General features: G+C 40.9%; 1 protein-coding gene across 1 annotated transcript in view; it reads left to right on the forward strand.

Annotated features, from left to right (window-relative positions):
- The window catches only part of roraa (RAR-related orphan receptor A, paralog a), a 249,257-nt gene that overhangs the window by 146,120 nt on the left and 77,088 nt on the right, over positions 1 to 26,049 (forward strand). Inside the window, exon 2 of the mRNA XM_042495631.1 lies at positions 21,127 to 21,156. Within this exon, the coding sequence (XP_042351565.1) occupies positions 21,127 to 21,156 (30 nt within the window). The remainder of the gene's footprint in view (positions 1 to 21,126; positions 21,157 to 26,049) is intronic.

Consider the following 26,049-nt stretch of genomic DNA (forward strand, 5'->3'; position numbering starts at 1 on the left):
TAAAAGCTAAACTTAATGCTACAGCATCACAATGCTGACTTTCTTCTTATGATTCGTGGCAGTGAACAGCAGAACGACTGTAGTAAACACTTCCAATAAATACAACTTCTTACAATAATGAAAATAATATTCTTGCACACACAAAAGCATTTGAGATTGTCATCCATTCAAATGGCAGCTACGTTCAAGTAAATAAACAAAACTGTGGTGAAAAAATCTGTGTGAAACCAGACGAGAGGAGTGACGAGAAGACAGCGCTGTTAATTCGCTGTTGGAGAAAAGAAAGAGCAAAAAATGATCTAGGTTGTAATGATACTGTGCAAAATGAGCATTGAAATAATCACAGTCAAAATGTAGTGTTAAGTCAATACTTTTGACAACACATACACATGCACGCACGCACATTTGCAAAAGCCTATCCAAACAGAAGAAGCAGAAACTCATTCTGCAAAACAGTGATGAAACACTTGGTCAGTTATCATAAAGACAAAAAATCAAACAATGATATTGATTATCAAAATATCAGTTATTAAGCAAAAAAATGGCAAATATGTACAAATAGCAGAAAGGCTGACCCCTATGAGCCAGGCCACAGCTGTAAATCCTCAGGTGGGGCCCTTCTATCCGTTCCAAAGAGGAGGCTTTAATCTGAAGGGGGCTTTCACCATCAGGGCCCCTCGGCTTTGGAACGTCCTGCCTGAAGAGATAAGGCTGGCAGAATCAGTGACTTCTTTTAAATCACTTCTTGAAGCTAATTTTTATAGACTTGTCTTCATGGCATGTCATCTTTTTATTACTTTTATTTATTTTTGTATTTATTTATATTGACATTTTGTGTCTTGCATTTTTTTCATCTTTTATCTTCTTCTTTACCTTAATTCTGTCTTGCTTTTGTTACTGTTGGGTTGCAGGGGCAAATGGTAAAATTATACACCATGGTATGAAAATTGGTTATCATCCCATGTTCATTTTCTTATCTGTGGTATTGAAAAAATGCCTATTTACAAACACTTCCTTTAACAAAATCGGTTTAAAGTTTCAATTATAATTTAATAAGTATATTTAAGTAAGTATAATTAACAATAAGTAAACAAAAAAACCTTAATTTTTAAGTTCTTTAAGGGTCATTGTAACTGATTATAATTATAATAGTGATATAATACTATAAAACCGTGATATTTTTTTGACACGGTTATCACACCCACCCACCATACTGTTGCAACTCTATTATTTGGCTTTCTGTTTTTATAGTGTTCTGCTTTAGATTTGTCTTTCAAAGCACTTTGTAAACACTGTTTAAAGACAGCTATACAAGTAAAGTTGTTGTTGTTATTTTATTTTATCATTATTATTATTCTGACTGTTATTATTGCTAGTTCCAGCATTTCTGGTTCTCAAATGCATGGATTGAAAATTTTTTGTGTTTTGTCCTAGACAAAATAGAATATATAACATATATATATAGAGAGAGAGAGAAACTTAAAGACTTAATGTTTAGCATTTTACAATTTTCATTCAACATTTTCAGACTAAACATTAATAAATTAATCCAAAGTAATAATACTAATTTCTGTAAACGGTTGCTAATCGCACCCCTACTAGACCCCCCTACACAGCAGAGCACAAATTACAAGCCATCAGTAGAAAATAATAATAAAATATATATATTTTTTTAAAAACCTTGAGTAAAATTTCTAGGGAAAAAAGAAAAAGATAGGAAATATATTTTTACAATTAAAGGTACAAACTTGCATATTTCAAATTATGTTACAGAATTATTATAATTTGGGGCCCCTTTTCCAATTCCTGTTTGCCTTTTTTTTAGTTTCTTCCTCTTTACTTAAATGCTTTTCAGGTTATTTTCTTGTATTTTTTACTTATTTCTTGCCATTTTTGGGGTCATTTCTTTTTCCATTCAAAAAAACAAACAAAAGCAAAACAAAAGCCAAATAGCTCTGGTTTCAAAGGGTTGACTCTCTCTTTACACTCAAAAACATGTAGCTCATCTCAACTCGCTCTCTGTTGGCAGCACCTCCACCTGTGACATGCAACAGGTGCTGCTCACCTGTCGGATATACAGCCACTCTGAAACAACAGGTTCTCTTACCTCTGTTGTCTGACCTGAGATGTACACTTGAGTCCGCCTCACTTGTCTAATGGCCAGTCTGAGCAGTTGCTCTGTTGTTGCTCTGTAGATTGAATAGGAGGTAAGTGCCATCTCTGTCTTTCTGATCATCCGCACGCTCTGTGAATTGCTATAAGTAAGTGTGTCCCATCTGGCAGAAATCAATAGGCGCTCTTCACGCCGCGCTGAGTTTGTCTGGCTTCTGAGGAATAATTAAAGAGCCAGCTTGCTTCACACAACCATGATGACTAATGCTGCTTAAGGAATGCCTCTCTTACATAAATCAATAGTTCTTATTTCTCTCTCCTCCTTTTCTTTCACACACTCTCTCCTTCTCCTCTCTCTCTTGCTCTTTCTGTTTGTGTGTGTTTATCAAGGCAGACAAAGTTCTCCTTTGTGCTTGTAGGTCAGTGTGTCACTGTGCCACGGCCATGATGCTTATGCATTTTGACAACCTCTGAGTGGAAAAAAAAAACCAAACAAACAACGTAACTCTCTTCCCCCCAAAAGCAAGACAGATGCAATAGATTCAGCAGTTATACACAGATACTGTAATGCCCTTATCACCCTGCACACACAAAGGAGGGGGGCATCACAGCCAGGAACAAAAGAGCATGCATTTATTTGGGCTGCTTTTTCAAGTCTGTGCACCAACAAGAGAGAGTCAGAGTAAATATGTGTGAAATAATGCATGGTTATGAGTGAGTGCCGTGCACACCTTTCCACCATATTAGGTTTTCGTAATTGAATAAAACATGGAAGTGCTCTGAACATCCCCTCAGAGGGAAATGGCAGTCACTAAAGCATAGAAGCCAACTCAATAAAGAATTGCAAATGAATAAGAGATGAGAAGCAAACGAAGTGTGGTATATGAGAACAAGGGGGTGATTTACTCTAAAACAATATTTGAAACAGCAGGTGAATGAAGGGCAATAATTACATTGTGCGAGGGAGGGCGGTTTTTGAGTGGTCGGCCTCTTATGAATTACTGCTGGGCTTAGAGTCTGTTATTTTTAAAACGTCCATTATTTTTTTGAACTAGACAGAATATCAAATTGTATGCAAACATGACCAGAGAAACATCTCTGTCAACCATATTTTCCATCTCCACACACACAAACACACACACACAGAAAAGAGAGAGAGAAAAGCTGGGAAAGGAGGTACACTGTGAAATATCCTGAAGGTCCTTGGCAGCATTAGAGAAAGGCCTGGGAGGTTAGGAAACATCAAATCAATGCATTGTAATGTGAATTGACTGCTGACTTTGATCATCTGCCTTGGGAGTGCTTTAGCATTGAGTGCTGTCACACTGGCTGGGTTAAGCAAATATGGCATGGGCTGAAATGGAGAGAGATGGGGAGGAAGAGACAGGTTAGAATGGGAGTGAGAAAAAAGGGATATGTGATGCCTGGCTATCATCAGAGAGTAATGGGCACATTAAAATTCAATGTCCGCTTGGTAAATGGCATACTGTAGATGTTATGCATAGCTAAATTGATTCATAATTGCAGATGGTGGAAATATATATTAATGACATGAGGAGGTGTTTTTTTCTTAAAGGAGAAGTGTGTAAGATTTAGGGGGATTTAGTGGGATCTAGTGGTGAGGATTGCACATTGCAACCAGCTGAAACTGCTCCCAGTTAGAATTCCCTCACTGTTTATTGTTAAGGAGGTTTTAACCAGGAGCCGAATTATCCGCAGAGGTCTCCTCCTCTCCAAACAAATACACCCATTAAAAATAAAAAGCATTAAAAACACTGAATAAAGCACTTTTTACATTACAAATCATAGAGTATATTTACATCATCTTAGAAAAAGTCAAATTATTGTGTTTGAATAGAGTCTGAACAAAACTGACTGACTTTTAAAATACATGTAAACATGTTAGTCCAACTGAAATCCTAATAAGTCGAATTTCATGAAGTTGGGCTAACACACAAGTCAGCATTTAGTTTGTCAGTTCTGCTCTTCAGTAGAAACATAGCAGTGCAACATGGCAATCTCCATTAACATGGACCCACTCATGTAGACATAAATGGCTCATCCTATAATCATGGAAACACAAAAATTGTTTTTTGTATTTTATTTCATTTCTGCCAATATATACCCCCTAAATCTGGAACCTCTAAACTGTAGTGGCTGGAAAAAATGTTTTTTGGCTCAAGTGTATTGCTGGGCAGACAGCTGATACCCTCGACTCACCCCCCTCCAAAATGATGGGTCAGCCCTGCTTAGTGTCAGAAGCTGCTGATATCCTCGCTCTGAAAGTGGAAATGCTCTTAAGCCTTTCTCCTATAATGGAGTGGCCAGTCTAATCTTGCCCTCTCTGAGAGAGAGCAGGTGAGAAAGAGAGTTTTTACCACAACACTCTGACCCTTGCTGTGGCACTATGCTGTCCAGATTACAGTGCAGTGCAAGAGTGGCATCCTCCTTCCATTTTTGCCACTGTCAGCTGCACCATCCAGTATCCTCAGGAGGATGTCCCTCTTACATAAGGCACACAGTGGGATGTTTTTGTTTTGAATCTAAAAGCCTTGTTAACCCTTTAAAGCAAACTGAGCAAATTTATTAAAAAAAAAAAAAAAAACATTGACAGAAGGAAGAATGAAAGAAGAAATGACCAGAAAATTAGCAAGGAATTCGTAAAATAAATAAATAAATAAATAAATACAAGAATATCAACTGAAAATTAAGAAAATAAACACAAGAAAACACCAACAATGGAGAAATGACCTGGGAAAGAAAAACTATATAGAAAATATAATAATTATACAGTTTTTCCCTAGTTTTTTTTCTTTTCCCCTCACTATTTTTCCCTAGCTTTTTTTAAAAAAAATAATTTTCTAAATCTACTAAATTCTTGTAATTTGTAATGTTTTTGAAAAAAAACCCAGATGTCATATTCCAGATTAAAGTCTGAAAGAAAAATGCGTAAAATTAGCTGTTAATCTCATATAACCACTGTAAATGTCTGCCCTGTTTGTCCAAAAATAAATTTAAAAAAAATTATAGAAAGATGGACAGAAAGAGCTCGAATGTAGACAAAAAAATTGTATCGTTATGTCACTGTGACAAAGAAAATACGAGGGAGGACAGATGCCGTACAGGAAGCGAGAGATTCCTTGAGTCAAGCTGCAAAGAGCAGCAACGAGAAGCCCGAAACCTCTTGTCACTGTATGAAAAGAATAGCAAGACGACCCGTAGGTATTGGGCTGCTAGGTGCATCTCCTAACAAGCTGACTGTTCAAAGGCTTTTTAGTGCTCTAGAGAACATGAAAGGCATGTTTAAAAATTTAAAAGCCCGATCTGTTCCAGTGCTATGGAGCGGCAGAGGGAAGCAGATTTTTACGTCGCCATAATTCCCCAGTTGCTTGCTTTGTAAATTAATTAAGATGTTTATGACAGCTGCTTGCACCTAATGGAATGCTTATAGACTATGCTATTAATTATTACTGCTGGCCACGGCTGCGAGCTTTCATATTGCTGAGGATGTATGGCTGCAGTATAGATGTGCACTCAGCCTCAACCTCAGACCCCTCTTGACTCTGATTGCGTGAAGTGTCAGTGGGTTGTCTGTGCATATGTTGTGGATATCTGTAATGCAGAATTGGGCCATATGTGTGTTCTGCATACTATGCGTCTGGCCATCTGCATCCCAAGGTTGCACGAATGATGTAATGTGGATAAAAAGAACAAAATATTTATTGGAATGGACGGTTTGCCACAGAGCCTTCCTGCACAGCACAGGAGAGGTTAGTGCCTTTGTTACGGGCCAGCGTTGTGATTGCTGATTGGATGTTTCCCCCGTGTAAAGTGCAAAAATCCCAGTGCTCTGTGTGTCCTCTCTGTAACCTGGCTTGGCTGTAGGATGTGTTATCTAGCTGTGCCTCCTGGACAAATGCCCCGTTTTTATCGTGTTTTTTATGATTGTCATCTCCTCACTTGATAAACCGCTAGCCCTTCCTGTTACCTTGTCCAGTTGTTAGTGTAGGGCAATTGTACCGTGACCTGTAACTGACCTCATGAGCCTCGAGGAAGTTCAGCGGTTTTGCTCCCCACTGTTAACTTGGCTCTGGAGCGGAAAGTTGTTTATGCTTTCAGTAAGGAAAGCATAAACAACTGCAATGCCTATGAGTGTGCCAATGCTAGTATGGCTAATTATAGCTCCTCTTTTATATGACTTCACCCCAAGTTCTTCCTCTGACATTGTTATGCAACGGCATAAGAATAACGCCATCGACAGCAGGGAGCTTTGTAGCAGCAAGATGCAGCAGGCAGAGTTTTTAGATACACTTTAAATCACTGAATGAGATCGTGGGTGGTGATTTGGTCAAGGCACTGGGGGTGGAGAGTATTTCCTCAAGTACTGTATCTAAGCATCATTCTGAGGTGCTTCACTGGAATATTTCAATGATATGCTACTTTATGCTTCTACTCCAGTTAAATTCAGAGGGAAATCTTGTACTTTTTACTGTGCTTCATTTGACATTCATAGTTACTGTTTTACTTTGTATATTAAAAACCTGCAACAATAAAATTACACCAGCTGCGAGTACTCAAAGGAGCAGTATACAACATTCAGAGCATGTCTGAGAATTAGAGTTTGAGCTGGGATTGCCTGCACATGGCTCTAAACATGGAGGCTGAGCGGGTGGCTTGCAGCTAACGGTGCTAACAGCCTGACCAGTGCTAATGGCAGTGCTAACAATGAGAAAAAAAAAGTTGTATCACAGTATTATGGTTTACCAGCGAATCTAGAAATCCTATAGGTTTGATTTTCAGTACTGTCATAAACCCTGGCTATTCCCTTACTATTAAACTCATTGTATGTAGTGCACAGCACGCACCACCAGAGCTCAGTCTCCATTCTTTACAGGTGGAACAGGCAGCTGTGACACCTAGTGGTGAGGGAGAAGTTACAGGACTGTAAACAGCCAGCAGGCAGAGAGAGACTGCGGGGAATAATGGCAGGTTTTTTTTACATCTTGGTGAATTAAGGATTTGTTTTGATCAAACCAGAGTTGGTGATTGTTGGAACAGTGGACTCATGATTTTGATTGCTAGCAAGAGTAACCAGGATGGTTTGGGTGAGTGACACAAAAATAACTACATGTAATCATGATAATACTCTATATGGTATCAGCCTTGATAGATGTAGTGCTATTAAGGGTTACTGTCATATCAGATATATCAGTGGTTGCTAACCCTATACAAGATATATCAGCAGTTCCTAACATGGGGGTCAGGAGCCCCGACAGGAATCATAAGACAAAATGGAGAGGTCAACAGTTGATTAAGAGGATAGGAAAGCTTCACCAATTAGTTTAATTTGACAGACTTTCTTCTAATCTGTTGAAAGATTTTTCTTATTTAGCCCAATGAATGAATATTACACCAACTGAAAAGCACTGCATTTCATGTCTCCATCTGCTGCTGGGTATGCAAAATATGATGTTAATTCAACTACAGAAGAGATCAGATTCTCACAACAATTACATATATATTGATATTGGTTATTGGCCAAATGAGTTGTCATATATGGGCATATGGGATAATATCAAAAAATCGAATATTGTGCATCCATAATAAATACATATAGTTACAGAGTTGCTGAAAAGACTCTGAGCATCCAGAGATAGAGTCTTGTGGCATCAAGTTACCCAGGAGTCAATGGGACAAATGAATAACATAACACTGCTCCCTCTGTTGATTGCACAGTGGTGAAGTAGGTTTGTACCCCTCTTTCTACGCAGAAGAGAGGCATCATTTCTCCGCTCTGCAGAGTTTTATCCAGCGTTATCCTCCGATTACATTTACATAGAGAATGCAGCAGGGAGGGAGAAGGCAACAAACTGAATCACACTCCACCTGCACCACAAGAGGCGATGTGTGAAATATGTATTCAGTCTTTCATCAACCTCTTTATCTGCTACGCATGGGTTATCCTCGTGTGTAAAGTCCTCTGTTGTGTTAGCTTTGAAAAAGGAGGAGGAAACTGTGATCTGTGTTCTATTAATCATAGTCCAGCTCCGTGGCTGTCCCGTTATCACACATGTGTGTAATTACAGGGTATTTGTGCTTTAAGCATGGCTCTGTTGCCTGGAAATGGAAGAGTGGCTCCACTGATGAACTCCCTGCTAATAGGACTACCTTTGATCTGCATGGAGCATGGAGGGCTTACAGAACTCGCAGGTTTTAATTATGAAATACATGAAAAATAGATGCCGCGCTAAGTGCCGACCATGACTGCAGTGAATCACAGTAGCGGCGTGCTCGCTAGTTTGCCTCTGCTTTTCCTTCCTTTATGTCTTCCAGTGCTCAGAAATACCTCAATCCCAGTCTCTCTGACTCAGTTCGTTACTGCCGAGGAGCCAAAAAGACAAGTCCATGATATTAATTAGTGGATTGACAGACATGTAATTCATCTCAGAGGAAGTTTTCATTACATGGGAGGCTTCAGAGGGGCAGTTTGGCTTATTGGCAAGTGCTAAGACCAGACCTAATGGGGCTGCAGTTCCCTCCCTTTTGAGCAATTACAGCCAAGTCCTTATCAGCAGAGCCACGAGTCCACTGTTGTGGGACCTTGACTTCCAACACACTTGCACAGAGTGATCCTTCCCCATAGACCCTTGTTCATTAGACAAGCGCCCGCTGTACTGTACTTTACTGGATGAGAATTGAGACTGAATGAGTGATGGTAATGAAAGGGTTCCAATATATTTCTGAGTCAGCCTTTATAGAGATGATATTAGCTGACATTAGTTTGTCATCAAAGCTCTAGTCTTCTCTCCCCTTCCAGGTGATTATACAAGCAGGCGTGTGTGTGTGTGTGTGTGTGTGTGTGTGTGTGTGTGCAGTCTATTGACAGACCTGGACAGCTCTGGTAATACATTGTCACCAACTGTCAGAGCACATATCAACTCACCTGTTCTAATCCCTTCTTTTGTGTTCTTGAGACGATATGAAATGCATACCGAGCTCGGACAGGGGAGTTGAACAAACAAACGTTGAGCAACACTTCATCTGTTCAGATGACATATACCTTTTGGCAAAAAGCTGCCTGCCGCTGTGGTTTCCTGCAGTAGATGGTCGGTGAATCATCCTTTTGCAACGATGCATAGAAACAGAAGGCAAAAGAAAAAAAAGTGAAAAACAAGCACACTGCAGATCTGAGATTCTCTTTATTTAACTGCTGTGTGCTGCGTATTGTGAATATTTAAGCTCTTCTGAATAGGTTAGCCCAAAGGGGCACATCTCTATTGGCTGACTGTAATACTCTTACAACCTATTATTGTGCATAACTGCAGTGTGTGCCTCAGGAGCTGGAGGTAATTGTATTCCCCCCTTTAGATTTCAAACCTGTGTAGGGCTAAGGTAATATATTGTAATGTGAGTAGAAATTCACAAGTGTTGTCTCTGGGGATTGCTGCTGTTGTCTACTTGAGAGGCAGATCAACCTCCAACCTCCGTATTGTAATAATGGGAATTGGGATGTATTTTCTGTGTACACTCAGTGAATAAGAAAATACTGAAGGGCCTCGATGATGGTTTAATGTAATTACCCCACTTGAAATAAACGGTCCTCTGACAACATTTCACATCTGTAGTTAAAGCCTTTATATATATATAAGTATGTAAACACACCCAGTGGTAGCATATTTAGACTGCTGTTCAGCGGAGCTCAATAACAGCGAAGTAAACCAGGGTGGTCTGCTCAATGTGGTTTGTCTTTATTTATGGTGCCGGCTGAGAGGCTATTGGGTTTCATGTGCGGTTGAGGCTGGATCACTGGGAGATTACCACTGGGCTGGGAACCGCCAGCGTGGAGAGTACACAGAGGCCTGCCTGTGCCCCTGGCCTCACTTTGACCAGCGCCGAGGGCCTTCCTGCATCCGTCAGGCCTCCCGGGACCGGCTTGCACTCAGAGGAGAATTACTGTATAGTACAGCTAGAGCCAGGATCAGAGTGAACAACATCAGAGCGGCAGATACTCTAACATTTTGGCTTTTCACCTGCAGTGCTGTACTGAAAAGCACAACAAAACAACTGAATGGAATGCCTCAGTGGTTTTAGATTTTAGAGGCTCCTTTTTTTAGCTTTTACATGTTTTCCTGAATTTTTTGTCCTTCCTCATTTCTGACCCTCACTGGCCCTCTGAGTGTGTTGCAAATAAATACTGCACAAAATGATAAATATTAGCGCTCCCCTGAATAATCATTAAGAACAGGGCTATTGGCGCAACATTAGCCTTGGACATTGTACAACAGAGTTGGATTTTGTCAATTTTTCAGGCTTTCAGCTAAGTGAACTTCTGCAGCAGTGTCTTACTAATTCCTAGGGCGGCACGGTGATGTCAACACTGTTGAGGGTCCCAGGTTCGAACTCAGGTTGGGGCCCCTCTGTGCAGAGTTTGTTCTCCCCATGTCAGCGTGGGTTTTCTCTGTGTTCTCCAGCTTCCTCCCACAGTCCAAAAACATGCAGGTTAACTGGTGATTCAAAATTGCCTGTAGGTGTGAATGTGAGGACAAATCTTTTTCTTCCCTGCGATAGTGTGGCAACCTGTCCAGGGTGTACCCCGCCTCTTGCCCAATGACAGCTGAGATAAGCTCCAGCCTTTCCTGCAAGGATAATGCTGCGCAACAGCAACCTCGCCAAACTGCAGCGTGTTGCATGCTCGCAGTGTTCACTCTGGCAGTGTTGTTGCTGTGATGCTTCTGCAGGGCTGCCTGCTGTTATGAGTATTGTGTTTCCACGTTATTAAACACATATTCTGCTAATTTATGAAGTTCTGCAGCTCCTGCATTGTCAACAACACGGCCCTGCAAATGTTTCACAATAAAATGCCTTGTGTCAACAACTGATGGGATTCTGGCACCAGACATGCCATCAGAGGACTTTTATTTTGAAATGGAAGAAGGGAAGTTTGAGTAAAACAGATGTGTTTGTATTTCCTCATCTCTGTGACTGATAAAGTCATTGAAACTGTAATAAAAGGTGGTATAGAAAAAATCATTGAGCCACCGTTTTTTCTAAATGTGGTGCGGCTGACAGACAGCTAACCAACGCTGCTCACGTATGTAGGGTGGCTGCTCTAATCTGTTACTATTGGGCACAAAAGAAAAAAAACAACAAAAAAACCCCCAACATGTTCTGCTACGCTCACTTGCTGCTCACACAGGCAGGGTGTTCTAGTGTAAGTGGTTACGGCCAATGAATGAATGAATGAATAAATGTCGTCCTGAATATTTTGTCCTTCCTTTTTGCTGACCCTCACTGCCCCTCTGAGTGTTTTGTAAATAAATACTGAACACAGTGATAGATATTAGTACTCCTTGGAAAAATCATTAACAATATAGTTATTGGCGTCACATTACAGCCTTGGACATTGTACAACAGAGTTAGATTTTGTCATTTCTTTAAGCTCTCGGCTAAGTGAACCTGTGCAGCAGTGTCTTACCAATAACAATAGCACTTATCGCAGCGTTCCCTGCGGTACAATTAAAATTCCGTCAGAGTCTTCAATCTGCCTCCCAGCCATGCCTGCTGTTTCCCGGCCCTCCTGGGCCACGTCAATTCCTCTGCTGCAATGTATAATTCACGAGCCACCAAACAACACTGAGGACTCACCTGGAGACTCGCAGGCCCAGCAATGCAGAACTGCACTCGGGGAGGGGGGCGTACACGCAGCCTGGGATACATTTGTAGGGGGCGAGGTGTGTGTGACATCGAGTTGGCCAGGGCCTCTCTGATCTCAGGGTCACCCTGATAACATTGCTGCTCCGTTGGGATCTCATAACTTCTTGCCTTTCTCAGTAAGGCATGTATGCTTTTATTTTTTTCCGCCCTTTCTCCTTTCATCTCCTGAAAGACAATTGTGGTGTCCTCTAAAACTAATTTGGATGTATATCTTCTATTTGCAGACAATTCCATAGCGATGCATTGGAGTAACCTGTGGAGTCTCAGAGTGGTTGCTTTTAGTTAAAACCAATTAGAAATGACCAGAAATAACAGCGCCTGGAGACAGAGAAGTCATTTTTCTCTTGAGCCTCCCCAGAGAGTTGGCCTCTCCATGGATTAAGTGTTTTAGTATATTAGGGGGCAGCTGATTAGAATCATTGTGCTTTTTTAATCATTACATTTTTGCATGTATAGTTTATAGCAGTATAATAGCTAATAAGGCTAAGTGTGTCACTGCAATAGGGAGGATTGTTTAAATGACTTTGTGTATGAAACTTGGCCTTCACAAAGACTGCCAAAGTTAGAACAGCACAGAGGTCCTTGAATCAGCTCATCCATCTTAGTTTATGACTTCTGATGTGATGAGCATTAATGCAGTGGTAACCTTGTGTCATATCTTTGTACTTTTGAAGTGCTTTACACATTACTTTAACCCTTTAACGACTGGATGGACATCAGTTTTCTTTTGCTGCTTTCTTTTGGCGCCTTTCACAAGTATTCAAACCTTTAAACTCTGAGCAGAGTGGTTTCATTCCTCTCAGAAACATGAGATGAGGCAATGAGCAACTTGGCAGGTGTCATGCAAATTGCAAGACAATTAGAAAAGTATTTTGAAGATGAATTAGGGAAGATTTTCCGGGGAACTATATTTCTGATTATCATAGTTATATATTTAAAATGATTTTACAGAATAATTATGTTTTTACTTTTTTTTTAAACTTTACCATTCATTTTTCTTTTATGGTGCTAACATTCAGGTCATTTTCTTGTACTTTTTGGTAATTTCTTGCTTATTTCTGGGTCATTTTCTCTCAAGTTGCTCGTCGCCCTCTTCCAATGTTTTTGAGAGAATCAAGCCAATTTTTTTGAGTTTCAAAGGGTTAAAGGATTTAAAAAAAAATGTCTGAATTCCCTAAACAGACTAAACAAGTCACCTACTGAATATTCCATATATTTCCTTCAAGCCTGAATGTTAAATTTCTTAAGGTCGCAGCATCATAAATCATAGTGAAACATGTTTTTGGAGCTCAGTGATGGCTAAGAAGAGAAACACATTAATTGTTTCTAATTATTTCCTCTCAGGATTGTAGCAGCAATTTGTCAGGCGGCCAAAGATGGACTACTGTATGTGACTACATCTATCATTCTTAAGATGACCATGGCTTAGGCGCCATCATTAACCAGCAACCTCAGGAGTAGCCTAAAATTAACAGTCCTGCACAACTGCCATCATTAAGACAGGACAATAACCGAACCTTCTCATTACTGTCTCATGTTTTTTTGCTATCCAAGAGGCCTTATTAACCGTAGAGAGGGCCAGCATTCTCAAGGCCTTTGGTATTGACCCGTAATTCCAGTAGGTGTCTAGCCCGTCCCTCGCTGGGCCCTCGCTGGCTCTTCCTGCAGCTGGGTGTATTGTGCTGGCTGTGTCCTTGTGTGCGGCGGGCGTGCAGCAGTGGCATGTGGAGCAGGCGGCAGGAAGCGAGCCTCCCTGTCTCCCCAGACTGAACAGTGAATGAGGATAAGTGAGGAGCGCCAGTCAATGAATCAAGCAGCAGGAAGGGAGCAGCCAGGGGGGGAGTGTGACGTCCCCACGGGAGAGGCCTCGCATTAGGAACTTCCTCGTCTGTGTGTTTCTGGCACAGGTTAAATGGATCGCTCCCATTAGCGCGCTGAGAGGACAGCTCCATTATATGAAGGAGACTGTAACTTTGAATGTCACGGTGCAACAACCCCAGAGCACGCCTCGTCTCCCAGGGAGGCAGGGTGACAATAACCATCCATGATAATCATTCCCTGTCAGGCTTTAAGGAACCTGAAATTATGACGTACAGCCTGCCATGCGCCTCAGACTTCATTACAGCGCTGTCACTTTGAGTCGCCTGCGATGGCACGGCGCTCCACAAGCCGGCTGCAGCACTGTGGCTGCCAAAACCCAGACTCACTCTCCTCCTGTCTAAGTGGCATGTTTACAGGATGTGTGCCCCCCTGCAGATAGATGTGGTGGAGGTTAACCTCCAGTCGCCTGCACAGTTCCTCTCTTCCTCTATAGCATAGGCGATGTCTCATGAGAACATGCGCTGAAGTGTTTACCAATGCAGGGGAAATATAACTGATCAAAGGCCTCACAGCGACATCAGTCCCTCCTTCCATCATGACAAATAATGTTGAAACTCAGCTGCTCATACAGAAAACAAACTGGCCTTTTAACTTAGTTTGTAAGATCTGTTTCTCAAACATGCTAAATATAAGAATAAAATCAAATATAAGCAAGAAAAGCAACACCAGAATACCCCTAAGAACATATTCAGTAAACAAATGTTACACTGTAAAACTTCAAATAAAAGCCCAGTCCCTTCTACTAGCCAGGTGTTGCTGCATATTTTGACAAATAAAGGCTTGTCTCAATTAGAGGCCTGGTCTGGTTACCATTCAGTTCATTTTTATAAAAGTTCTTTGGATGTTTAAAACCGGATTTGTGGCTACCTGCTGAAGATAATGTTAATTAGATGCTTAGATTTACAGTAGATGTTTAAAATTTTGTCAATATTGACATACTACTCACAATAATAGCTTCATTAGATTCTCCAAAATTCAGTCATTTAGTTAATTTTACTGAAACTGTGCTCACCAAAAACGACAATGTTACTGGCATAGTAAACGAGAGAGGAGCAAAAAAAGACATTAGTAGATGTAAAAGACTTTTTAAAATAGCAAAGAAAAAGTCCAGTGAGCTTTATTCATAATTATAATAATTAGATATTTAAAATTATTTTTATAGAATTATCATAATTTTTAAGCTTTTTTTTCCCCCAGGTCATTTTTTCTTTTCTTAATTTTTAATTTTTTTTCCTTTCTCTTTTTTTCCTTTTACATTGTTTGTTTAGGTTATTTGGAAATTTTCTTGAATTCAGAATTCTTGCTGACTTCTGGGTCATTTCTTTTGTTGCTCAGTACCTTCTTCCCATGTTTTTATTTCAAAGGATTAAAAAAAATAATGTGATTGTATTTCCCATCTTTGCTGTGAGAAAAAAAGGCCATCTCATATAGATGCCAATCCCAAATATAAGCCTGTTGAGTTCAGTGATTTAAGTATAAATGTGTGGGCTAATAATTGAAGTCTCACGGTATTTCCAGTCGGAAGAGGGGTAGGAGGAAATAAAAATGTACCAATTCCTACTTCCTTTTTTTCAGTTTTATAAAAAAAAAAAAAGAAGCTAATTTTAGACATGAATATTCCCGATTTTTGAACCATTAGTCTCCATACACACTTTAATCTAATCAAACAAGAATGAAGACCAAAACCAGAACAGGTCAGTCTGAATAAACAAATACACTCACATGACAGAACAAGGAAAAAGATCAATATAGAAGACAAAGTCACACTATCAAAAGCAGCCTATCTATCTTATAGCATGTCTTATTGTGTGCGTTTCCCTCTCTGTTCACTACCACAAACTAATAACCCTGTAAAGCACATCTGTGTCTATTAAAGGCGATGATTGGAAGTTGTAAGCATGTTTACAGCAGCCTGTTTGTCAGCCAAGGAGAGCTTCACCTCCACGCTGACCTCTGAACCTGCCATCCAGTGGAGAAGACATGAGCTGGCAGGCATCGCCAATGTCAGTGCCCAGAGCTAACTCCTTCCTTCTCCGCCTGACTCATTCATTGGTTTTGTGGCACCCTTCTCCTTGCCACCTCCAATCACAGGGCTCTGAATGACACATAGAGGAGGAAGTGGGCCCACTAACGGCCCCTCCTGTTTCCTCTAACCTGCATAGCAACAGGCCATATGAGCCTGTGCTGCGAGATGATAGAACTGTTTTTCTCTCTGCAACTTAGAACTTATTAATGAAGAGAATAGTTTTCCCATTGTTTGGTGTTTGGGATGCAGTGGGTGGAACATGGGTAATAGTTGGCGGAGCTCCTTATTAGATGCACACAGCTTTAAAATTTAAACATATGGCATGTTTTATCTATGTGCATCTGGCTTCATTGATTTAAATCTTTGAAACCTGAGATAACTGGTTTGATTTACTTCGAAAACATAGGGAGGAAGCAACAACAACTCAACAAGATGTGGCCTAAATATTTGCAAAAAATGTATTTAAAGTTATAAATAAATAAATAAAATAAAATAAAATAAAATTTAAAAAAGAGAAAATTATCTGAAAAAATGTATATCTATATATGCATAATAGACTTTTTAAAATGTATTATGTATACATGTATAATTTAAAATAATGAAATTATTATAATACATTTTTTTTACAATTATTATAGTTCTCCCCTCTTTTTTAAAACAAATTTTAGGTTATTTTCTTGTCATCATTTACTAATTTCTTGCAAATTGTGGGATATTTCTTGCCAAGTTGGTCATTTTGCTCAGGTTTCAAAGATTCAAATAGCTTGAGAGACACGTCTGAACGCAGCACAAGAAAACTGATGTCAATCCAGGATTCAAAGGGTTAATAACAAAGCCATTATACTGTAGAGTTTTGATCGCCAGTGGCACTACAGATAAATGATTTGTTTATCTGTTCTCCGTAGCACACATGAGGACACACTTGCACACCACAAGCATTGTGGTGATGTGGTGCACATTTGTGCTGACTGCAGAGGGTTTTGCATATTGACAGCTGGTGCCAGTAACACACTGCAACAGGTAGCAGAGTGGACAAAAAAGGGAGCGCTGGATGATTTCAGCAATGCAGTCTTCAAAAGAAATTTGTTAATTTTCATACAGAAGTACTTTTTTGTTTTTTAGCCCTAAGGATACACACAATACTTTGTAATAAGAAAAGTCCAAAGTTCAGTAAACAAAACTGTGTTTGTTTGCACAGAAATTCCCCATGGTCCCTTTATAAGTAAATATTCTCCCTCAAATAGACTTGACCTCATGTAGCTCTCAGATTTAGCATGTTCACTACAGTGAGGCAATGGAAGTTCACTTTCCCATTCCATAAAAAGCCAGTAACACCCATTAACATCTGGCTTTAGTATTTAATGTGTTTCAGAAGTAGTCATGGGGATTTATCAACTCTGGCTCTGATTGGCAGTGATGGAAATCCTCTGGCGATAACATTCCAAGAAGCTGTTGATGGATGTTGAAAACATTAGCAGGTTTATTTCTATTGCAGCCACTGCACTTGCTGTCATTATTTCTATTGTGGTTTCAAAACATTCTGGATCATCCACTCAACTTTTAGGCATTATATAATGCAATAAAACTCTCATAGCTCCTGCTGCATCACGAGGGAGCCGGTTCCAACCCACAAGCACATAGCCATAGCATCATGTGACCTATAAAAGCCAAAAAAGTGTTTTCATTGCAGTTTTTTGAATCGCCTGAAATGTGAGCATAAAAACTTATTGTAATACATTTGAGTTTTTATGGAAATTGTTTCTATTAGGCGTATTCTATAATTGCAATTTCAATTTGCGTAACTTGAGGGTTAATGAAAACCCGCCTAATGACATTCAAATGACAAAATAGCATCCGTCTCTGTCTAAGCAGCGCTTGACACTCAAAATATTGTTCAAAAGATCTAAGCTTGGAGTTTGAAAGAGAGACCAAATAAGCACGCTAACAGGTACAGTATAAAAGTAACCACTGTAACATATTTACTGACCTGCATGCACTTCAGTTTTCTGGTTTGTCCATGACATCGACTGTTAAATTAAAAAAAAACAGAAAGGCATACTACACCTGGCTCTGGTCTGTTGGCAATTGGAAAGAAGTCTATTGCCTATTTTTAGCATGTTTTTGTGCGTTTGAAAAATGTGCGTGTAAATGCTAATTTGAGGTGGGAAAAGGTTATAGTATCAAATTTACACTATACTAAAAAGAATTCAAATCAAATTTATGGTGGGCTGAAGTTAGTTAAAAAAAAATGAGTGACTATAGAATAATGATCATTCACTGCCATGTCTCTGATGCAGAGCTGGACATCTGAGTTTAAGAAACATGAGCTTTCACAGTACCAGATGAATTATTACTTCTTGACTTTTGTCAAGAAGAAGCTGTAGACAGCACAACAGCTTGTGAAAATTATCAGTGTTGTGTTTGTGTGGCTAACCTTGGGCGACAGCACACCCATATACTGTACACACACACTCTCACAAAGACTTGTTCCTTTCACTTCCTCTGTCATAAACACTTTGCAAAGCAAACACTTGCTTATAACTTGAAGATCTGTGGTCAGTCGGGAGACAAACAGAGGCAGCAGACTGTTTTTTTAATTCTCTGTCATTTTTTGTGCCTTCTGTGTGTTATGCACATCTCATATAAATTACCCTTAGGTTAAATAATATCCCTCGTCTAATTGTCACCAGACTCCCCTTGAACAGTCTGTGAATGTCTGCTTTATGTGTCTGTAATTGTAGTTTAAGTTTTGACAACAATCCAGGAAAAAAGCTGCTTATTTGCTATTTCCTTCTAATACAGTTTCCACTAAACACACCAGCTCTGTCCCTTACATGGTCTAAGAGGTTGTCTCACCCATCAAAACAAAGAGCCAGTTAACTGCTTAATGTAGGCTTTTATAGCTGCCTTGTGTTGCAGCACCTTGAGACCGCTGCTCTTTAATGGACCATCAGCTCTTGCTGGCTTCAATGTCATTTGATTGAAGTGTAGAATTAAGACTGGATTACTGTTTATTTTCTCCTTGCGTAATGTCACAGTTGGACAGAACAGAAGCTTTTGGCCCTGAGCACTGGAACAATGCTCGAGCTCCATCACAGACTGCTGGCCCCTAGGTGACTGTTTTCCCTCTTTCTGCTCAGTGGACTTGATATTAGTTATGTGTTTCTGTGTGTATGTCTATAGGAGGCTGAAGGGCTTATTTGTTTTCCCCCTCGTTGCTCTTTGACTCGTTTCCCCTCAAACGTGTCTGAAACATTGTTATCTCCGGCCAGACGCCTTTTTCACAGAGAGTTATTGAATCATGTCAGCTTGCCGTCCCCCGAGTTTCAAATGCAAGCTGTAGAAAAATTAGCCATTGCTTCCGCATGACAAGTGGGATCTATTAGTGTGCTATCGCCCCGCAAAGCATGAGCATCCAGCGGGCCGCTGGGGACCACGGCTGGCTGTGCGCTCGTCCGCGTCAGGCTCCCGGGGCATTAGAGCGATGTTGCAGACAGGAGAAACAGCCAGCAAGAGCCGAAGTGGCTCACTCGATGAGTTGACACCCGAAGGGGCGAGGAACAGCAGCGTGAGCAGTGGCAGCCCGGCTCCACCTCAACCTCAGCCAGGTCTGACTCACACTGGTCAGAGTGGCCACTTGTTTGTTTGCAACTACGCACATCACTGCTCGTACCCTGTCTATGTTAATCAAATCTATCCTAGGTTTACAGTATACCAGTCAGTCTAAATTATAGGAAGCCTATAGATGAGAATAATGTAGATCCTTCCTCTTTTACACCTCAGTGCTAACTTCATTGCAGCTATGCGAACATGTTTGGCCTTACTTTCATATCCAGTATAATTTCACTTGTATCGAAGGTTGTCTCAGGGTTTAATATAACTACCATCCAAACTTCCTGCTCGGCTGTAATATTTCGACTCTTTGAGTACAAGCCTCTCTGGAGACAAGTATTATTACAGCCATAGCAGGATGCATTTAGGCAATGTCATACCACTCTTAACCCTTTGAGACCTGGGCTAAGTTGCAGAGAGAAGGCAATGAGTTTGGTCCCTCTTTAAGAAGAAATGGCCCAGAAATTAGCAAGAAATTACTAAAAGTATAAAGAAAGCACTGAGGCTAAAATTAGCACATAAAAAAGCAAACAAAAAAACAATAGCAACATACAAGCAAAAAACAAACCGCAAAGTAAATAAATAAGTACATCACAGGAAATGACTTGAAAAAATTCTTTGAAATCTAATTTTTTCTGTAAAATAATTTTAAATTTATGAATTTTTATAATTAGAAATCTAGTTCCCTGGAAAATAATCCCTAGTTTCTTAAAAATGTTTTTCCAAATCCATTTTACCAAGTTGCCTGAAAATCACCTGAAATACCGCCTCAGGCATTAAAACTTTTTCTGCCATAAATAGATCACCCCCCCCATATTTACCCTCATTTTGGAATGAGATTTGTAGGCTTGGTGTTTTGCCTCACTGTATTTATGTTTTTAGAACCATGTCCATTATTATTTAGCTCTTTCTTTGAAGCGTGCTGCTTGTAGTCTCGCACCTGGTCCCCAACTTATTATTAAGTCCCGACCTCATCTGCATGCTGTGCCCAGGAATGTCCCAAACTTATCAAAATAAGAAAATCCATATTATTATTTTAACTTTTTTTTTTTTTTTTGAAAATGCAGTTGCACTTTGGCATTTGGGGCTTATCCCATTGTGATTGGCCACAAAAGGATGCAAGAAGGCAGAGTTCAGCTAAAATGAAAGGTTTCCAGATTACATCATCAGAAGAGCCATTTAATGTAATGTCTCAAGTACTACGTATTGTTTTTTACAGAAACTCCTGCATAGTATACCTGCAATTGGTCTTATGTACGTTAATTTGTGCTTTAACATATTTTCTTGTCTCATAATTTCCGATACATTTTTTTGTGCACAGTCTCTGCTGAAAAAGAGTCCTGATCTCAGTTGGGACTACCTGCTTAAATAAAGGATTTACTAACAAGCATTAAGGTCAAAGTGCCTCCATCTCGCTCTGGGCCACAGGCTGAGTCATGTGCTCAGGCCCAATCAGTGTGTCTGCGCAACACATTAGCATTCCAAATGTTGTTTGTTTTAGTATAATTTCTCATTCATTGCCTGCAGAGGATAGAGTTTCAACCACCTTGTCGTGGATGTTGATGTAGCGTGGCCGTAGGTCAGGCACCAGCCTACACACATAATTGCCCTGAGCCGGCCACCTCAGTAACCTTGGACAGTGACAGTCTGTTGGACCACAGGGTCTAACTCTTCATCGCCATCATCACCATCACCAAACTATAAGCAGAGCTCCATGTAAAACATGCTTTGTGCTGGGTATTTTAGATGTTTTTATAATGGTGTGTTTTTTCTCTTTGCAGGTATCTCAGTAACAAAGAAGACGCACACCTGTGAGTACAAAGATTTATTTATTACTTTTTATTTCTGTTACACCGCTGGCTGTAAAAAATGTAAAGTCAATTTGAGGACAAATCCTAAGTAAAACCTAATGTGGAGGAAAAAACAAATTCTCTCCACCTTAGATACAGTACAGATGATAAGATCGTCTTGTTTCTATCTTTGTAGACTCTTCTTTCATCAGTGCCTTCATGCATATTGTTGCCTGACACATATTGTAATAAATCAATACCTTCAATTAGATCCATGCCATCCACTGTCACTATTTGGCATTCTTCCGTCCTGGAGAGAATATGATGATAACCCCAGAGAGAGGAAATTAAAATGCTATGTAGTCTCATGACTGTATGATAGTCATGCACAGTTGAGGCAGACAGTGTGCTAAGGCGCCTCTTTGTTTTTTCTGCAAGGCCTTGCAGCCGAGAAACGCGGATGTGGTGTTATGTGGTGGTTTATAACCTCTGAGGCTACATTAACTAACAGGAGTTTGTATTCTTCAAGTAAAGATTGTATCATTACAACTGAAAGATACAGACACGTCGACCACTTTGTGTGCTACAAACAATAGTACACAAGCTCTACCTTGTCTAACCACCACTGCCTTTTCAATTTCAGTCTGCTCATGAAGAATTGATGAGCAGTCAAACCTGTAGAAATCAATGATTTCCAAGAGATTTGTACTGTATTTTGACACGTGTGAAGTGCAATCGAAAAGGCATGTAAAATCGCTTTTGTGTGGTGTACTGCAGTGTGTGTGTGTGTGTGTGTGTGTGTGTGTGTGTGTGTGTGTGTGTGTGTGTGTGTGTGTGCGCACGCCTATGCGTGTGTGTTCGTACCCCCACTGTGTGAACGGAAGAAACTAGCCCTGAAGGCTATCCTTTCCCTCTGATCACTCTGATGAAACTTGTGGAGAGGGAAGGCCAGAGGGCTTTTCTGTAAGAGCGGTCGGAGTGTTTCAGATTGTGAGAGGCTGCATCTCGCCCTGTAAAACACCCCGGCTCTTTCTTACATCAGACAGCAGGGCAAAGGATGTGATCTTCTACGCTAGACAGCTCCACCTTACTCAAACAGCCCCGTCAAAACAGCGCCGCGATTGTGTGTTAAGCTATTTGCTTGTCTGGAGGGGCTATGGTATTTCTTTTTTGATGTGTGTGTGTGTGTGTGTGTGTGTGTGTGTGTGTGTGTGTGTGTGCGTGCGCGCGTGTTTGTGTCAGGATATCTTCAAGGTAGAACAGAAACGCTTTGACCCACCATCCCCGCTATCTTAATTAGTGCAGCGCTAAGCACCTCTACACCGGAAGGGGGCTCAAATCAAAGAGCATGATTTAGGAGTCTTGGGTTCAAAGCCCTGGGCAGAGACTGGACTACGCTGGCTCATATCAGTGAGAAATATTCAAATCTTGTCCATGTGAGGAAATCAAAGTAAAGCCCCTTAACTAGTAGCTGATTGCTGCGTCTCGCAGACAGGAAGCGGCTATAGTACCTCGTCAGAGCTGTGTGCACAAGGAGAAGTTCAAGGGCCAGTTAATGGTCATTGATAATGTGGAGGGAAGGTCTCTCTCAGAGAAGCTGGGTGATTATATGGCTGCTGGAGTAATAATGAGGGAGATGGCTCTGCCCTACATGGTTATAGTCGCTCTGTAGATCTATTTCTGCTCTCCAAGTGAAAACATTGGCCTCCCCGCTCCGCCAGTCCACGCTGCCACTCGTAATGTGAGCTTGGCACGCTTGCTCGTGTGCAAGCGTGTGTGTTTTAGGAGGTCTTCCCAGTCCGACCGCAGGGATGGGCCGTGTCTCTGACTAACTCCCCACTCTGCCTGAGTGATCAAACTGCTGGAAGCTCCCCGCCATGCCAGTCCCCTCATCAATATAAATTACAGGGGCAGATGTTCACTGGCAGACTCCTCTCCTTTTCCTCTCCTCTTCCCTAGTCCATCCACCCGACTGGACTAATCATCCAGCCATCAGAAGGTGAAGTATTCGAGATGAAAACAGATATCATTGTGCCTGCGACTGCAATGTCCTCTCCCCATTCTGGCCGTTATGGGGACTTAAGTAGATTTACTGTGCAAGGACCCAGCCTCTCTTCTCTCTCTCTCTCTCTCTCTCTTCTCTCTCCCTTCTTTCTTCATTCCCCATAAGGGGCGGCCCCTCGCCGGCACTTTCTTTAACCACAAGGCTATAATTCTCAGCAAGAAGTCAGCTGTGGTTTTCCTGTACATTTCCTTGACAGTTTTACATATGCTCTGCTATACTGACTTTTAGCAGCAGTTGATTTATCCCCGAAAACTGCCTCTAACAGGCAGTTACCTCTAACAGAGGTGACAGCAAAACATCAAGAGCTTAATTTTTTTTTTTGCCGGACACCAGATAAACGCCACCGTCACCTCCTCCTCCTACCTCTGCGTTGCTGCGAGATGAGTTTCTGTTTGGACCTGTTGAGAGAGATGGTGTGGAGCGGAGGATCAGATGCAGCAGCTGATTACACTGAGATTAGACGTCTCACCTCTAATCTACCATCAGCAGTCTGGGCTCTGTCTCACAGCTCGGATAGCAGAGAGTTAGCTAACACACACACACACACACACACACACACACACACACACACACACACACACACACACACAGGTCGTGTAGCCAGGATGCTCTTCCTCGAACAGAGCAGATCTCCTGATTACCTCAAGCTAATCCTCTCACTCTCTTGCAGCTGTAGATGTACAATATACTGATTGTCTGACTGACTGTTCAGACTATGATACACAACAAGACGGAGGACATTTTTCACCATTTTCATAAATGTACAGACCAAACAAACAATTAGTCAATGAATAAAATAATAAGCAGATTAATTGACTATGAAAACAATCATTAGTTGCAGCCCCAATGCTAATATGTCCAAAAAACAGAAACACCTTACAATAATATAATTAATTAGAAAACACAAAAAACTATTTTATCAAAAATTTTAGTTCAATTTCATTTTTATAAATCACAATTTGCTTCAGAGGGATTTAGGCCATGTTTAGACAAGAAAGGTCAAACTAAAAGTCTTTCCTTTGTGCTTCTAAAAAACATCAACATACATATGATAATCCTGTTAGAATGATCCTTGTGTACACTGATCCACCAAAACAACCGAAAATGCTGTTGTATGTGTGCCAGGCCGGTATTTGGCGGTGTAACTTTGTAATGTAACATCATAGAAATACATCACGTGTGTGTGAAGTGCCACCGTGATGTCACCGCTCTCACAGGATCTGCGCATTGCCAGTTTACACGGTGACAGAAGGGGTGGCGTTTTCAAAAGATTACACTCTAGAACTTTGTTTCTGAGGTTTGCGTTTTCAAGCCTCCAAAACACAGATCGTGTGAACAAATAGCCAAACCGCAATAAAAGTTTAACATTTCATGCAAAAACTGTTGCCGTGTAAATGGCCCCTTTCAACATATGACACCCTCCGTCCTTAGACCCTCACAGCAAATAAGCCCCCCACCCTCCCTCTCAAAACTCCCTTTAAAGGGAAAAAATGGAATAAAGTAACAACTGAGGAGTGATCCCTCTCCCAGGTGTGCAACAGATGTTGCGTGTACAGAACAGATCAACATAATAAAATGACAGTAGAGAATCCATCCCACAGAGCAGAATTTGAAGTCTTAACAAAAGCTGAAAAATTTAATTTTGTTATATTTCACAGGTGTTTTTGATACTCTGCCAACCTTCCTGTATTCATGTGTATTACAGATTACAGCGTGTGTGTGTGTGTGTGGTGTGTGTGTGTGTGTGTGTGTGTGTGTGTGTGTGTGTGTGTGTGTGTGTGTGCACGTGTGTGCATGTGTGTGTGTGTTTGGACTGGGAATAGAGTGGCCAGAGGGAGGCAGTAGCACAAATCTAACTCCAGGAAAAAGAGAAAAGGAGACAGGCGAGACTTCCTCTCCTCAGTCTTGCAGACACGTCGTAGCGACTCTCACTTTTTTTTTCACCCTGTATTTATCTCCATTGCGGTGACAGACTCCTTACACTGATTGAGAAACATGGCCTTGCTCCTGCATCTTCATTTATTTGCTCGCAGCTTGTATCGAGTTTCTCTCGTCAGGGATCTCCACTCACATAGTAATAGCACAGCCAATCTGTTTTCAAGGAACCAGATGATTTAGACTCTTCTGCGCTGCCTTAGAAAAACAGAGTGCAGAGTTACACTGAAATTGTATCAGTCACTGAGACTCAAACCCAAAGTTCTAAAGCAAGAGTTTGTAGATTTCTTGCCTTTGTGCATTTGAAATGCCTCTCTTAAAAGCAGCCTGGTGTATGTTTGGAACAATATGCTAACAGCATTATTAATCCCAATAATGCTCTCCATGTTCACACAGCAACATGACAGCTTTTACCTCTGTAAAGCATCTGCTTTACCTCTAAATGACTTCAGATCCCGCTTCTGAGTGCTAGAATACTAATGCATAGGCTCTGTGAGTTGAGGTATTTTCAGTTAATCAAACATGAGATTTATGGTCCTTAATAGTGCTGTACATTGCCAATTTAGGAGAATAATATGTCCCAGTTGCTGTCTAATTTTGCTTGGCAACAGGCGCACTCCTGTGGAATCGCCCGGGGCAGTGTGAGTTGTCTCTGCATAGCTCAGTGTTCCATGCTCAGTGGCTGTTTGAAGGTATTTCATCACATTGTTGCCTTGATTCAGCTCTGTGGGGATTTGTTAGTTGCACTCATGTGGGAAGTGCATCCAGTACATTGTTAAGCTCAGGCTGATAATGAAGATCAGCCAGCCAGAGTCCCCTGAGCTACGCGGGGAGAGATAGTCTAGTGAGACGCGCAGCACAGACATAGCGGAGCAGGACGAGCACACACAGCAATGCACACAGACGCAGAGGAA

This window comes from Plectropomus leopardus, chromosome 11, assembly GCF_008729295.1.
Source record: "Plectropomus leopardus isolate mb chromosome 11, YSFRI_Pleo_2.0, whole genome shotgun sequence".
Taxonomy (NCBI): domain Eukaryota; kingdom Metazoa; phylum Chordata; class Actinopteri; order Perciformes; family Serranidae; genus Plectropomus; species Plectropomus leopardus.